The 15,283-nt window shown below is 40.4% G+C and overlaps 1 protein-coding gene across 1 annotated transcript in view; it reads left to right on the top strand.

Moving 5' to 3' along the window:
- The window catches only part of trappc9 (trafficking protein particle complex subunit 9), a 186,566-nt gene that overhangs the window by 38,129 nt on the left and 133,154 nt on the right, over positions 1-15,283 (top strand). The window contains 2 exon segments of the mRNA XM_046860234.1: positions 3,942-4,068; positions 6,683-6,828. Coding sequence (XP_046716190.1) covers positions 3,942-4,068; positions 6,683-6,828 — 273 coding nt within the window.

Below are 15,283 nucleotides of genomic sequence, written 5' to 3' on the forward strand. Positions count from 1 at the left end.
ATAGTGTAAAGATTGCATTGGTTAGGTTCTGGGGATGGATTTGGCTTTGTGTAAAACCCTTTATTCCTCCTCCTATTGAGGTGTTTTTGTGTGGGCAGGTCATTGTCTTCTTGCACGATGCTCCTTTTAATTATATCGGATGTATCTCTATGTAAATTGGCATACTGAAAGTTTTTGTAGATTTTTGGAGGATACAGAAACTGACATAAAAGCAAGCTTGACCCTTTGCATCATGAACAGATCCTTTCCTTCTCCACATTTACATCTTCCTATATTACTAAAGTAGAAGTTTAATCTTTTCAGTTTTTCCTGCCTTACTTGTTCCATGTTTGGCTGTTAGCACGTTGGTGGGTTCCTTTTTTTTTTACATTCCAAATTGTTGCATTGGCCATGGTCTGTGTTTAAAGGCTTTTCCATCTTTTCTCTACTTCACAGTGGATTTGCTTTTCTCCAACAGACATGTTTCTGTCCCTCTCGTGGTAGGTTTCGAGACTAGTTTTGTAACACACCAACAGATTTTATCACAAGGCTGCACACAGCCACAGGGAGCACCAACCTTCATAAGTCTGTGTGGCAAACTACATCGTCCTGTGTACATCGGGAGCTGTGCAGCTGGTGCTTTTCTGACCACGTGCGTTACCAACGTGCGTTAAAAACTCAACAGCTGATTTCTTTCAAGTTTATCTGTGCCAGTGTAGATTTATTCATTGTGAGAGACTTGGAGCACTTTTGTACATCGCTCTGGACCGGAGCATCTGCTAAATGCCGCAAATGTAAATGTTCCATGTCTGCCATGTCATCAAGGACAACTTCACCTGGTCACTCAACACCAGCTCCATCATCAAGGAAGCCCAGCAGGATCTCTACATCCTGAGAAGGCTAAGGAAAGACCATCTCTTCACACACACTCTTCACGCTCATACTATAAGGAAAGAGGTTCCGAAGCATTCAGGCCTCACATCCAGACTATGCAACAGTTTTTTTTCCCTCATGCCATCAGGTTCCTCAGCAGAAAAAAAGGTGCCAAGTTATCTCTGATCTCTGAGTTTTAATCAGAAACTTAAATGATCTGCAATACAAATACAAGAGTTGACTTTTCTGGAACAATAGTTTGGTCAGGGACTCTGAAACTAGAAACGTGCCACTGGATACTACAGTAAGGAAGGAAGTTCTCAGGAATTGATGGAATAACAAATTTAATTAACTGATTAATACTCCTAGAATTTAGTTACGATTCCCACCAGACCCATCCATTCTTTTACGCCGACCAACCTTCCTCCCTTCTCTGATGACTTTTTTGGTTCCAATCGAGGCTGTATATCAGCGGTCTTCACTCCAGCACAGCTCAGAGCGGTTTTGATTGTCTCAACACCCCAAACCCATCAAACCCTTCTAGCTCATGATCTACCACAGCTCAGATAATTTGCCTCATTAAATTCATATCTCGCCGTGGGTGATGGCCTCTCGAGAGCAGGAGGAAACTGATTTCCCCCAGAGGGCTCTTAAGAAGTTTGGCGTTTCATTTGCATGTTTTTTTTCTTTTTTTCTTTCTCTTTTCCCATCGCTGATTGATTGACAGTGTATCTTATTTATTTATTTATTTTTTAGTTCAGTTTGAAAAGACAGAGGACAGCATCTCAGTTTTTAATAAAAGGTCCATTATGGAGTGTGCTGTACCCAGACAAAGCCAAACAAGGAATAAACAGAAACATAGATTTCTTATCGCTGGAAAAAAATATGTTTCTGGATCTGAAACAGATGCAGGTCAACCTGCTCGCTTGATATCCCAAGTCCTTCAGAGGAAATTTAAAAGAAAGGATAAGAATAGTCCAATAATACCAATAACCCTCGGTTCTTCCGGTAAGACGTTCCACTAGATTTTGCATGTGGAGATTTGTGCCAGACACATTCAACAAAAAGGGTGTTGGTAAAGTAAAGGCCTGGGGTACAGTCAGAGTTCGCAGATTGATTTCTCCTCGTTTCTCGAGCGCTTTCTTTCAGCACCGCTCCTTAGAGTCACTTAGAATACAGATTAACATGGCAGAGGTACAGCTGCATCTTCCTGGAGACAAAACAGAAAAAGAAAGTTTGATATCTTTTCTCTTTAATTTTGCACTACAAAGGCGTGTTCACGCAGGAGCCATGCGTTAGAAGTCAGAAAGCAGTCTGAGTCTGAAGAAAATAAATAAAAGTAAACTATCTGCAATCTATTGAATTGGACACCATGGTATATTTTTTTTTCATTTACCCACATAGAATGGAAATCGGATCACGCCGCACCGCAATGGATTTGATCGTACTGCATCTCATCAGTATATATTTATATTTACTATTATATTAACTATTTATATATTTATTAAATAAAATGATTCCGCTTTTGTATAGTCAAGTCAAGTTTATTTCTATAGCGCTTTTCACAACAGACATTGTCTCAAAGCAGCTTTACACAAATCAACAGTGAAGGTGAATGGTGTGCATTTATCCCTGATGAGCAGCCGTGGTGACTGTGGCAAGGAAAAACTCCCTTAGATGTAATGAGGAAGAAACCTTGAGAGGAACCAGACTCAAAAGGGAAACCCATCCTCATTTGGGTGATATCAAGAGTGTGTTTATAGTCTTTAAACAATACAGAACACTGGAGAGTGAGAACTAACATGAGCACTAGAGTGTGTGGTTTTAGGTAATGTTCTTTCTACAGTCTTTGGTATAAAAGTAGGAGCTTCTGAGCTTAACATTTCTGATCATCACACATCCAGCATCAGCTTCTCCATGCCAGCGCCTTTAAACACTTCAGGAAGTCCAATGTCAAACTCCACACATGCAGTGGGATCCAATTGGCACTGGTACGTCTCTAGATGGTTCGGGATGTTTGCGAGTTTGGCATCTACTTCTTTAAAGTCCATAATCTTCATGAGGTGGGAGGTGACTGGAGCTGGCCAAACCCCAGGAAGCCTCGGGATGGGGAGAGAAAGAGAAGCAGTGGAGAGGAATTAGCGTAGCTGCTGTTCATGATATTAACAGCACAAGTTGATAATGTGCATGTGATCAGATGTTCTGGAGCACAAGGTTATGATGTGATGTGTGTTATGTGTAGGCTTTGCTAAAAAGATACGTTTTTAATCTGCACTTAAACTGGGTGAGTGTGTCTGAGCCCCGAACACTGTCAGGAAGACTATTCCAGAGTTTAGGAGCTAAATGTGAGAATGATCTACCACCTTTAGTGGACTTTGCTATTCTAGGAACTACTAGAAGAAGCCCAGGGAGCGTGACGGATTGTAGCGTGTTAAAAGACTGGAGAGATACATGGAGATAATCCATTTAGTGCTTTATAAGTGAGAAGCAGTAGTTTGTAGTCTATTCGAAACTTAACCGGAAGCCAATGTAGGGATGATAAGATCAGGGTTATGTGATCATATTTTTTTGACCTTGTAAGAACTCTTGCTGCCGCATTCTGAACTAACTGAAGCTTGTTTATTAATGATGCAGGACATCCACCTAGTAATGCATTACAGTAGTCTATTCTGGAGGTCATGAACACATGGACGAGCTTCTCTGCATCGGATATAGACAACATATTTCTTAGCTTAGAAATATTTCTAAGGTGAAAGAAGGCTGTTTTAGTATAGTTTTGTGTAAATTAAATAGATTTCATATAAACTAATTATAATTATATTTAAACTTTAGGGAAATGTACTTTTTTGTTCCTTCCACAGAGAATTCACATTTTAAATTCTACAGCCCACTCGCACCAAAATAATTATAAAAAAAAAAAACCCAAAGGTTACCTTGCATTTTTCTTTCGTCTCGGTATCAAACGAACGGACTGAACCACATCGCCCTTTATTAATGAGATCACTTTCTTTATTAAACCCGTATATCTGCTGCCATCCCCTGATTACTCGTGCAGTTTGTGACCTTTGTCCTTGTCTTTGTGTCCACAGAAAAGAAGGAGGTGACTCAGAGTCTGGAGAACTACACCTCCAAGTGTCCCGGAGGGATGAACGTCATCACGCTTCCAGACGGACTCAAACTGCCCCCGGTGGCCTTAACCAAGCTGCCTATTGTCAGGTGGGTGGGTGTGAAGGATGGACGTGTTTCGATCCAGCTTCACGATTTGTAGGATCCATCAGTGTCATTTGTTATAATGTGTATCTGAGTGGGGAAAAAAAGAAAATGGCTCTATCCATCTATCCATCTATCCATCTATCCATCTATCTATCCATCTATCTATCCATCTATCTATCTATCTATCTATCTATCTATCTATCTATCTATCTATCTATCTATCTATCTATCTATCTATCTATCTATCTATCTATCTATCTATCTATCTATCTATCTATATCTATCTATCTATCTATCTATCTATCTATCTATCTATCTATCTATCTATCTATCTATCTATCTATCTATCTATCAATCTTCACCCGAAGTGTCCCTCAGACAATCAACCAAGCTGTTTAGAATATTAGACCACGCCCCTTTTGGGACAGTTCTCAGATCAGTGTGATGAGTTCTTGTTTTTTGGTGTACGTCAGAAAGGATTTGAGATCCAGGAATGCCTGAGCCAAAAAGAGAAACAATGTATGCTATAAAAATCGCAATTTTTTTTTCGAATTTATCCTCAATTTGTCTGCAGGAACGCAAACCCTGACGGCGTCGTGTCTCTCACAGCATCTTCTCTCTCCTCCTCCTCCCTCTGCTCTCTCCCCCTTTCAAACGGATGAACAGCTTTTACATGGCAGCTTGACTGAGGCCCTGCTTGCACAATTACTTTGAATGAATTATGGCTTTCCTCTCTCGCCATTTAAGAAATCATTGTCTCGTTAGAAGAATAAATGTCACCGTTAACGGTCTCGCCTCGGAGTTAGCGTCCTGCCACACTCGGGCTCGCGAGATTAAAGAGTTCATTTCGAAGCAACGGAGCGCTCGCCTTCAATCCGGAATCATCTTGGACGTTGAATGGATGAAGGCGTTTCAGTTAGTTTATTGGATTTATCGCCGCATTCTCACTTCGAGCACAGTTCGTCTTTACCTCGGAGGGAATGTTGTCTTTCATGCGGGTGTATGGTTACTAACTGTACCAGCGATGTTCAGGAAACCTCAACTTGGGGGCAAAAAGACGGGTTTTATCCCTGAATCGTCCAAAAAATTAAAGGTGCATCTATGAAGTCCAAAGTAAAAACTTGCTCTACAGTAGTGTCTCGTTAGCTTGCATGGATTGTTGGTGCATGAACAGACGCTTTGTTGAACGCAGTTTTAGCAAGGAAGTTGCAGAAGGTATGTGTTTTTCCCAGCAAGGTATCAACAGCGCCCCTCAAGAAACCTTACATGGTGAAAAAGACAAGCTTTAATCTTGAATTGTCCAAAAATGTAAAGATGTATCCATGAAGTTCAAAAGGTAAAAAGGTCTATTAAATACCCTCCAAAGCAATTGTTACCCCCTGGAGTTGTGTCTTGGTCTACCGCAGTATCTCTTTAGCCAACATGGTTTGTTGGTGCATCAACAGTCGCTTAGTTGAAGTTGCAGCAGGAATGTGGAGTGTTTTTCCAGCCTCGTTGTGTAACAGTCGGTTCTCGTTGAGTCTATGTTCTTCTCAGGGTATCACAACGACCCTTAAGGAACCTTAACTTGGGGTAAAAAGACAAGCTTTAATCTCAAATTGTTCAAAAATGTAAATCTACATCCATTAAAACTCAGACCACAGAGTCGTGTTTTGCTCTACGGTAGTATGGTTTGGTTTGTTGGTGCATCAACAGTGTTTTTCCAGCCTGAATGTGCAACAGTACACAAGAGAACACAACACTTGATGTAAAATAGTCCTGAACTTTATACAAAAAAACAGTACTGAATCATGAAAGGAATAAATGTGAATATATTAATTAATACATATAATTATGCAAATAATAAACAGAATAGGGCGCTCTCTCTCTCCGTGCATCGCGCACTCAAATGGAAAAACAAATCGCACTTGGAGTCAGTAATTCACCTCTAGAGGCCACTCTCGTTTTTTTTAATTGGTCAATCTTTAGCATCAATAGCGACCCTCGAGAGCTTAACGTGGTAAAAAAGATGAGCTTTATTCTTGAATTGTCCAAAAAAAGGAAAGGTGTATCCATGGAGTTCAAGGGAAAAAGGTAATATCTCTTTAGCTAACATGGTTTGTTGGTGCATCAACAGTCACTTAGTTGAACATCTCAAAGAAGTTGCAGCAGGAATGTTTTTCCAGCCTGAGGCGGTTCATTGCAGGCTAGCTCAAAAAGTCAGTAAAATGAGAAGTGAACTTCAGCTTGCTTCCTCGTCCTCCAGCCAGAAACGACTGTCCGTTTTGCTCTCCATTGATCCTCTGAGCATGCTGCAGACTCGGCACTTCTGCTACACTGTGGGAAAGCCCTGAAAAGCACCTAAATGAAAGTAAACGCCAATCTTTTCCTTCTGCAAGTGTGTGTCGGATGTTTTGCTGACAGCACGCGTCCCCCAAGGCGCTTCGCCAATGTCCGATTTGCTGGAGTTTGACATTTTGTTCTAATGAAGGAACGCAGGATGTTTTAAATTTTTCGAAATGTCAGTAAGTAAGTGCTCTGTTTGGAAGCTAGGTATTAGCAAAGCGTAAACGGCAAAGCGCTCACTTCACTCTAATTGTGTTTCACGTTATGCAACATTCCTCTTTCTTCTCTTCAGGTCTGTGTCTCTGCTGAACCTGCCTGCCAGCCTTCGCCCACATAAGGTGAAGGGTCTGCTCGGGCCGAACGTCAGCGCCGCCAGCCCATTCATCTACTCCCCTATCAGCATCCACACCAGAGGAGAAGAACGCTCCAAGAAGATCGGTACGTCAATAAAGCCTTAAACAAGCTTTCACCCTGGTGCTGTGTGCTGGGAGGAATATAGACTGTAGTGGACTGATAAAGCTCAGGAATCGTAGACCTGTTCTCGAATTGTCCTGTTCTAGAGCACAGACATTTGACAAGAAGATTCCTGCAAGGTTGCTTAAAGTTTGAGGGGGAGTGATTGCTCAATGGTTAAGGTGCTGGGCTACTGATCGGATAGTCGGGGGTTCAAACCCCGGTATCGCCAAGCTGCCACTCTTGGGCTCTTGAGCATGGCCCTTAACCCCTTTGTATCATGGCCAACCCTACACTCTGACCCCAGTTTTCGAGCAAGCTGTTCTATTCCATTCTATTCCATTCCATTCTATTCTATTCTATTCTATTCTATTCTATTCTATTCTATTCTATTTCAAGGTTTCCAGAAATCAGTCATATTTATGATTTTAGATTATCACCATTCCAGGTCTTCTGATGCTCACGAGAAGATTCTAGAAAGTTTGGTACAGTTTACCGCAGCTCAAAGGTTTCCAGGACTCGTAGGCATTTTCAAGATTCTAGCCCTCCACTATTTCAGGTCTTTTTTTTTTCTTTTTTCTTTTCAAGAGGAGATTCTAGATAGGTTGTTGTAATTTACCACAGTTTAAACAGTTTCCCACTGTTCCAGATCTTCTGATGTACACAAGATTCTAAAAAGGTTCTTGTAGTTTTTTAGGCATGTTCAAAATTCTAGATCTCCACTGTTCCAGGTCATTTGAGGTTGTCGAAGATTCTAGAAAGGTTGCTGTTGTTTACTGCAATTCCACTGTTTCAGGTCTTTTGATGTTCACAAGAAGATTTTAGTAAGGTTGCTGATGTTTGTTGTTATTCAAAGGTTCATAGTTATGTTCAAGATTCTAGATCTCCACTATTCCAGGTCTTTGATGCTTAGTGAGAAGATGACAGCAAGGTTGCTTTAGTATACTGCAGTTCAGAGGTTTCCAGGAGTCATAAGCATGTTCTCGAACACTCTTCCATTCCAGATCACCACTGCTTAGTTGTTTGATGTTTGCATGAAATGTCTCATAAGGGTTCACTAGAACTCTAATGAATTATAAAACAAATTCAAAGTCTTTCAAAGCAGGGGAGGTTTGAGAAGATTTTACTGTTGGTCCAGTAAAACTCAAGGATATCTCAAGGTTCAAAGGGTTCTGAGAATCAAAGGTTTGTTTAATAGAAAGAGCAAAAGAATGGGAACAAAGAAGAATAAAATAAACCCAAAATATAAATCAAAGGAATTATGAAAGTATAAAAAAAAAAAAGGATAGAGAACAAACAAAACAATTAGAAGAGCGAAAGATGAACAAACAAAAGCAAAAGAACAGAACTAGGGTTAATTAAAGAGCAAAAAGAAAAAAAAATGTAAAGAACGAATGAAGGAACTAAAAGAATAAAAGTGGGGAAAAAAATCAATTGAAAGAAAATTCAATATTTATAAATTGTTAATATAATTCAAGAATTAATAAACAAACAAACAAACAAACAAATTAATTAAGAGAAAGTTGAACAATTGAAAGAGAACCAATGGATGAACAGTAACAATTGAAAGAACAAAAAATGAAAATAAACTGAAATTAAAGAAAGGTAAATAAAACAAAAACAGAGAGAGATGAAAGATAATAAAGGGAACAAGTTCGAAGAGAGAACAGAAGAATAAATGGACAGAAGAACATTAAGAGAACAAATAAAATAATAAAAAAAAAAAGATAAAGTCTCGAAGAACATTGTTCCATTTGAGAAATCCACTGCTGAAAGTCTTCTGCTGTGAGGTCTTCAGCGGTTCCTGACTGACACGAGTGGAACCACCCGGTGGTCTCTTGCTGTTGTAGCTGGTCCTTCTCATGGTTTGAGTTGCTTTTCAGCTCATTGCTGTTGTAAAAGGTGGCTTTTTTGATGGAACAAAAAATCAAGTTTGTATGAGGAGTGCAATGCCGTACCAGTTCACCTTGGAAAGCTCTCCTGAGACTTCTTGGAGGATTCTCCTCCTTCTGATTTTTAATTACATTGCCAACGTCCTTCAGAATTTTCTGTCCGGTTTGCTCATGCCCCCCCCTCAAAGTTCTCTTGTTTTTTCCCCAAATTCCCATCGAGGTAGATATTTCTTTCAGCATGTTTATTTATGGAATCCGGAGAGCTCTGCAGATCTTGGCAGCCGAGCCTCGTGGACAGATGGCTGTTCCGCATGAACTTGCAGCGGCTCTTTCAAAAGAAATAAAGCTGTACGATTTCAGGCTGCTAGATCCATCTCTGCTCATCTCTGCTCAATGCGCTCATCTCATCTCTGCTCGTCTCGCTCATCTCTGCTTGTCTCGCTCATCTTATCTCTACTCTGCTCATCTCTGCTCATGTCTTCTCATCTCACTTATCTCTTCTCATCTCATCTCTCTCATCTCTGCTAATCTCTGCGCATTTCATCTTCTTATCTCATCTTGCTCATCTCATCTCTGCACGTTTTTCTCATCTCATCTCGCTCATCTCTGCTAATTTTATCTCTACTCTGCTCATCTTGCTAATCTCGCTCATCTCATTTCTGCTCATCTCTGCTCATCTCATCGCACTCATTTTGCTCATCTCTGTTTATCCCCCTCATCTCTGCTCATCTCATTTTGGCTCATCCCACTCATTTTGCTCATCTCATTTCATCTTATCTCAATCATTTTGCTCCTCTCACTCTCCTACTCATCTCATCTCTGCTCATCTCATTTGGTGGAATGGACAAAAGAAAAGTAGAAACTAGGACAAAAGAAAGAAAGGAAAAATTAAAGACCAGACGAAAGGGGGAAGAAATGTAAGGACGAACGAGCGAGACGACAAACGCAGAGACAAAAAAGAACGAATGAACACGAGAATGAACGAAAGACAGCGAATGAAGGAATGAACAGATGAAAGAAGGAATAAAGGGCAAAAGAAAGAAAGCAAGCGAAGTGTTCCAACGTGCGGACACCTGGAGACTCCTTCCAAAGTAGTTGTTACCATGGAAACGTTAATGTATTAGAGCACGTGTAAAGGTCGCTAGCTGCTGTTTTAGAAGACCAAACACCTTCTGACCAATCATAACACAACTGTTGCACTAAACTCCGCCCTTTCTGTTGCCTGGCTCCGCCCACCTGAATGTTTCAGATACAATGCAGCATTAGAATATTTTCATTTTAATAAAATGAATTTTCCACATCCTTTGACTTTTTTCCCCCCCATAATGCAATGCGTGCAGTGTCTATGTGCCCAGCGGCCAAAACTGGAACACACACACACACACACACACACACACACACACACACACACACACACACACATATTTATATAGTCCTGCTTCAAAACACTCCTATGATCACTATCATAATTTATACTCTTTGTGTGTCTGTGTGTGTGTGTGTGTGTGTGTGTGTGAGTCAGTCTGTTCTTTATTTCTTTTCAAATCTTCAAGTGTGGATGTGTTTCAGTTTTGTTCGGTCGTTCTGCTGTGTGTGTGTGTGTGTGTGTGTGTGTGTGTGTGTGTGTGTGTGTGTGTGTTTGTGAGAAAGTGAGGGAGAGTGTATTCTGGGTTTCTCAACCTCCTGCCACAGAACAGGGCTGAGTCACACACACCAGATGTCTGTAGAGAGAAGACCTTTATCAAAGTGAGACACACACACACACACACACACACACACACACACACATGACTTTTTACAGCAAAAGCTAAAATTTTTTTGTCTTTTCAAGTGGCTGAATGTCATCAGAAGATCCAGATTGTGATGTGGTGGTTTTTTTTTGTTTGTTTTGTTTTTGTTTTTTTCTCACTTTTTGATATTTTCTCTTCTATTTTCGCATCTTTAGTGTTTACTTTTCTTTGACTCAAGTTCTGCTGCAGTTTTCATTCTTCTTTTGATTTTAAAATAAAAATGAATGAAGTAATTTTAGTTTGAAAGCATTTTTTTTTTTGCTTAAAAATGCATTTATAGTTCCTGCCGTCTCATTGTGTGACTTTGAGATGTTTGGGTTTGAGGGACTCTTGAGGAACCCGTATATAAAAGAACTGATCAACCATCATGACAGAATCCATCAGTACTTTTATCCAGCGTTCAGTCACCACTCTGAGAAGTTAATCTGGATCACTATGTTCTAGGTGGCTCCACACTATATTGCCAAAAATATTTGGACACCCGACTTTTTCAGCCATATGTGGTTCTTCCTACAAAACTGTACAGGACACATAATTCTATAGGATGTCTTTGGACAATGCCCCAAAGCCAGTTCCATAAAGATCTGCTTTTCATTGTTGGAAGGTGTAGAGGATCTCCTGCTATAGGGCTTCAACCCTATTAAACATCATTGGGATGAATGTGAACGCTGAATGCAACCCAGGCCTCCTCACCTTCTCACCTACATCAGCACCTGACGTTACTAACACCCTTGTGGCTGAATGAATCTCCACAAAATCTCCTCAAAATCTAGTGGAACATCTTTTCAGAAGACTGGCGCTTTTTATAACAGGAAATGAGGACTAAATGTGGTATGAGGTTCTAAATGTGTGTGTCTCATGGTCAGGTGTCCACAAACATTTGCCATATAGTGTAGGTTTAAATTGAACACAAGAATAAAATTGAACAGAAAGGATGAGTGGAAGAAAGGATATACAAAAGAGAAAGAACTGAAGAGACATCAAAAAGAGACAGAAAGAAAAACATAAGGAAACTCCACTGAACCTGAACATTGTGGTGAAAGCTCAGTCACATTCTTCCAGGTTTACCTCATTGTAGAATTTATATCTTCTACCTGGGGACCTCATGATGTTCCTCTCATGTTCTTCTTAATAAGTCAGATCACCTTACTGTTTTACTTGACTGTGCTTTAGTTAAGGAGGCCTTCAAGAAACCAAAATGTGTTGTGTGGGTGTGTGTGTGAATGCAGAATTTGCCCAGGCACTTCAAGTTCACCTGCACTCTAGGAAGCCACTTTGTGAACAGAGTGACAGAGAGAAGTCAATATGTCTGAAGTGTGGCTCACCACAGGCATGCTGGGATACGGTCCAGGTTTAGGCTGGAAAAGGTTGTTTAATGGGTTCTCTGAGAAACTGGGATCAGCTGATGCAGTACAACTGGATTGAAAACTGGGCTCTGACTGGTAATGGTTTTACTAGGAGTGAGAACTGGGGTATGAAGGGATTGGAGATTTTCTTGGTTGTTCGACTCGGAAGGTTTGGAGTTTTTTTGGTTGTTTGGCTGAGAGGGATTGGGGTGTCTGACTGGTTATAGTTTTATTGGGAGTTTTTTTCTGGTCGTTAGTTGCTGGACTGTGAGGGTTTGGATTGGGAGGGATTAGAATTGTGGTTGTTTGATTGGGAGGATTCGAGTTTTTTATTGTTGGACTGAAAGGGATTGGACTCTGGTTGTTGGACTGGGAGGGATTGGAGTTTTGGCTGTCGGACTGGGAGGGATTGGAGTTTTGCTTGTTGGACTGGAGGGATTGGAGTTTTGGTTGTTGGACTGGGAGATATTGGAGTTTTGGTTGTTGGACTGGGAGGATTGGAGTTTTGGCTGTCGGACTGGAGGGATTGGATTTTTGGTTGTTGGACTGGGAGCGATTGGTGTTTTGGTTGTTGGACTGGGAGGGATTGGAGTTTTGGTTGTTGGACTGGAATAGATTTGAGTATTTGGTTGTTGGAATGAGAGGCATTGGAGTTTTTGAATTCAAACTATTTATGGCATAATTGGGAGTTGAAACTGGAGTCTGAGTGGTTACAGCGTTAATGGCGAGTATGACCTTGGGGTTTGAATGGGTTCAGTGAGTGTGTTGAAATCGAGACTGACTGGTTGTGGCGTGAGTGTGTAGGAGGGCTACGGTCTGACTTTACTGTGTTATTGTGAGTGGAAACTGCGGTCTGACTTCTGAAAATCGACGTGTGTATAAGAGAGTCTGTGTCGTGTCGGTAAAAGAAGTTCCATTGTTACAGGTTTTTAATTAGTTTTGCTTTTTAAAATAAAATCTTTAATCAAATCAAAAGCTGCACCAACTGTGACTTTTCTTCTGGACAGTCCTGTGATTGTGAACACCAGGCACTGCACTAATGATCTCATAGTGGACATGAAAAGAATAATGCTGGGTAAAAGAGGACGACTCCTCTGAGAGGCATGTCACTAAACTCAGCTTGACGTGATCATCGAGCCTGTAATACAAACTGGGACATTCCTACTGACTGATGTGGTAGGCTGACCCCTGGTCTGGAATGCACACATTACCAGAAAATAAGATCCTTCCATTCGTCTGTTCATTTGTCCATTCGTCTCTCCGTCCGTCCGTCCATGTATGCTAATCTACTGTTCTCCATCCATCTCCACATATCCATCCATCCATCCATCCATCCATCCATCCATGTATGCTAATCCACTGGTATCCATCCATCCATCCAGAAAATCACCGAAGTTCATTTTTTCCCACACTATTTTTACTTTTTAATTTTTTGAATCCTTTGTCCTACTATCTATCTTCCCAACTTTGTGTCTCCATTCATACATCCATACATCCTTCTGTGTTTTCCAAACTTCCTAACTTCTACATCCATTATGCTGATCAGAAGGTTGTGAGTTCAAATCCCAGCACTGACAATCTGCCACTTCTGTGTCCTTGAGCAAGATTTATCTATCTTTCTATCCATCCATTTATATATTACAAACTACTGGTCAATGACCTTCTATCTTTTCATTTTTCATTCCCCACCCATGATGGTTAAATGTTTTTAAATTGTCAGCACTTTGTTTATGGAGAGTGATTGAAAGGCATGTGAGGAGTGTAATTATTGTGTGTGTGTGTGTGTGTGTGTGTGTGTGTGTGTTGCCTTTAACCTACACTACCGTGTCCTGGATGATGGAACATCATCAGTTTCTATAAGCACACAGTGATTCTTTGATTGATCAAGGCTTTAATGCAGAATAAACTGTTCACTTCCTTTAAGCATGTTCTCTCGGGGTCTTCTTTTAGAATCTTAATGTCATCTCCTCTAATTGTCATGCTGAGCCACTCTCGGCTGGAAGGAGCCTGAGCTGGTACTCTTCTCTTTTTCATTATTTCTCTCTCTGTCTCCCCATCATCCTGCTCTCCCTCTCACTCTTTCTCCACAGGAGGCAACTCTGCGTTTCACTCGCTCTCTCTTTATTTTTCTCTTGATCTCTTTTATATGCTTTAATAGTCTTAGTCTTTTTACCTGTTTTGTTTTTTTGCATCAACTTTTCAATGTTCTACCATCTTTTGCTCTCTCCCTCATGGCTTTACTGTCATTCCATTACTCCACAGGATACCAGGCTTCACTTATCCTCTCATCTGTCCTTCTTCTCACACTCACTTTATCCTCTGTTCTCTCTGCTTTTTACAAATTTCTGCCCTTTTTATATATATATATATATATATATATATATATATATATATATATATATATATATATATATATATATATATATATATAATATTACTTACTTACTTACTGAATTGTTTTTTTGGTTGGACTGGGAAGGGGATTCTGTTTTTGTTGTTGGACTAGCAGGGGATTGGGTTTTTGTTGTTGGACTTTGGGGATTGGGGTATTTTGGTTGTTGTTGTTGTTGAACTTTGGGGATTGGGTTTTTGGTTGTTGTTGGACTTTGAGGGATAGGGGTTTTTGGTTGTTGGACTTTGGGTTTTGGTGGTTGGACTTTGGGGAATTGGGGTTTTTGGTTGTTGGACTTTGGGGAATTGGGGTTTTTGGTGGTTGTTGGACTTTGGGGATTGGGGATTTTTGGTTGTTGGACTTTGGAGGATTGGGGATTTTTGGTTGTTGTTAGGTTGGGAGAAATTAGAATATTTGGTTGTTGTTGGGTTGGGAGGAATTGATTGGGATTTGAGTTAGCATTTTAGGATTATTTTTTGCTTAACAGAGTTTTTGTTTTGTGTTTTGTGTTAGAGTTGTTTTTGGGTTTGGGGTATTGTGTTGAGTTATTGGGGTATTTATAATGGGTTAATCAGGATATGAAATCACTTCCATTGTGTTATTCCCTTATATTGTTGTGCACAGCTGACATGGGGAGCAGAAACATATGTGAGTGGCCTGATAAAAATACTCACTCCATTAATGTGATAGTGGTGTACATATTGATTCTTTCTGCTCAGCAGGAGGCACTAATATGGGTAGAGGAACATGTCTGGTAATACAGCAATCGTTTACGGCATAAGCATGTTAGTCCTTTATCAAAGCAAAGTGATGTTCTTTTTGCCTTTTGAACATGAAGATTAAAGCGCAGAGTCTAAATTAATTTTGTATTGATGTAGCTCTCGGTGAGAATCTACATCTGACAATCGCTGAAGCATTTACACCGATCTCCTGCTGCTGAACTGTGTGTTTTTATATGTGAAGAATTTCACCTGAGAGTAGATCTGAAGGTCCAGACTGTGGATGCAGTTCCAGGTTTAT

This window comes from Silurus meridionalis, chromosome 10 (genome assembly GCF_014805685.1).
Source record: "Silurus meridionalis isolate SWU-2019-XX chromosome 10, ASM1480568v1, whole genome shotgun sequence".
NCBI lineage: Eukaryota > Metazoa > Chordata > Actinopteri > Siluriformes > Siluridae > Silurus > Silurus meridionalis.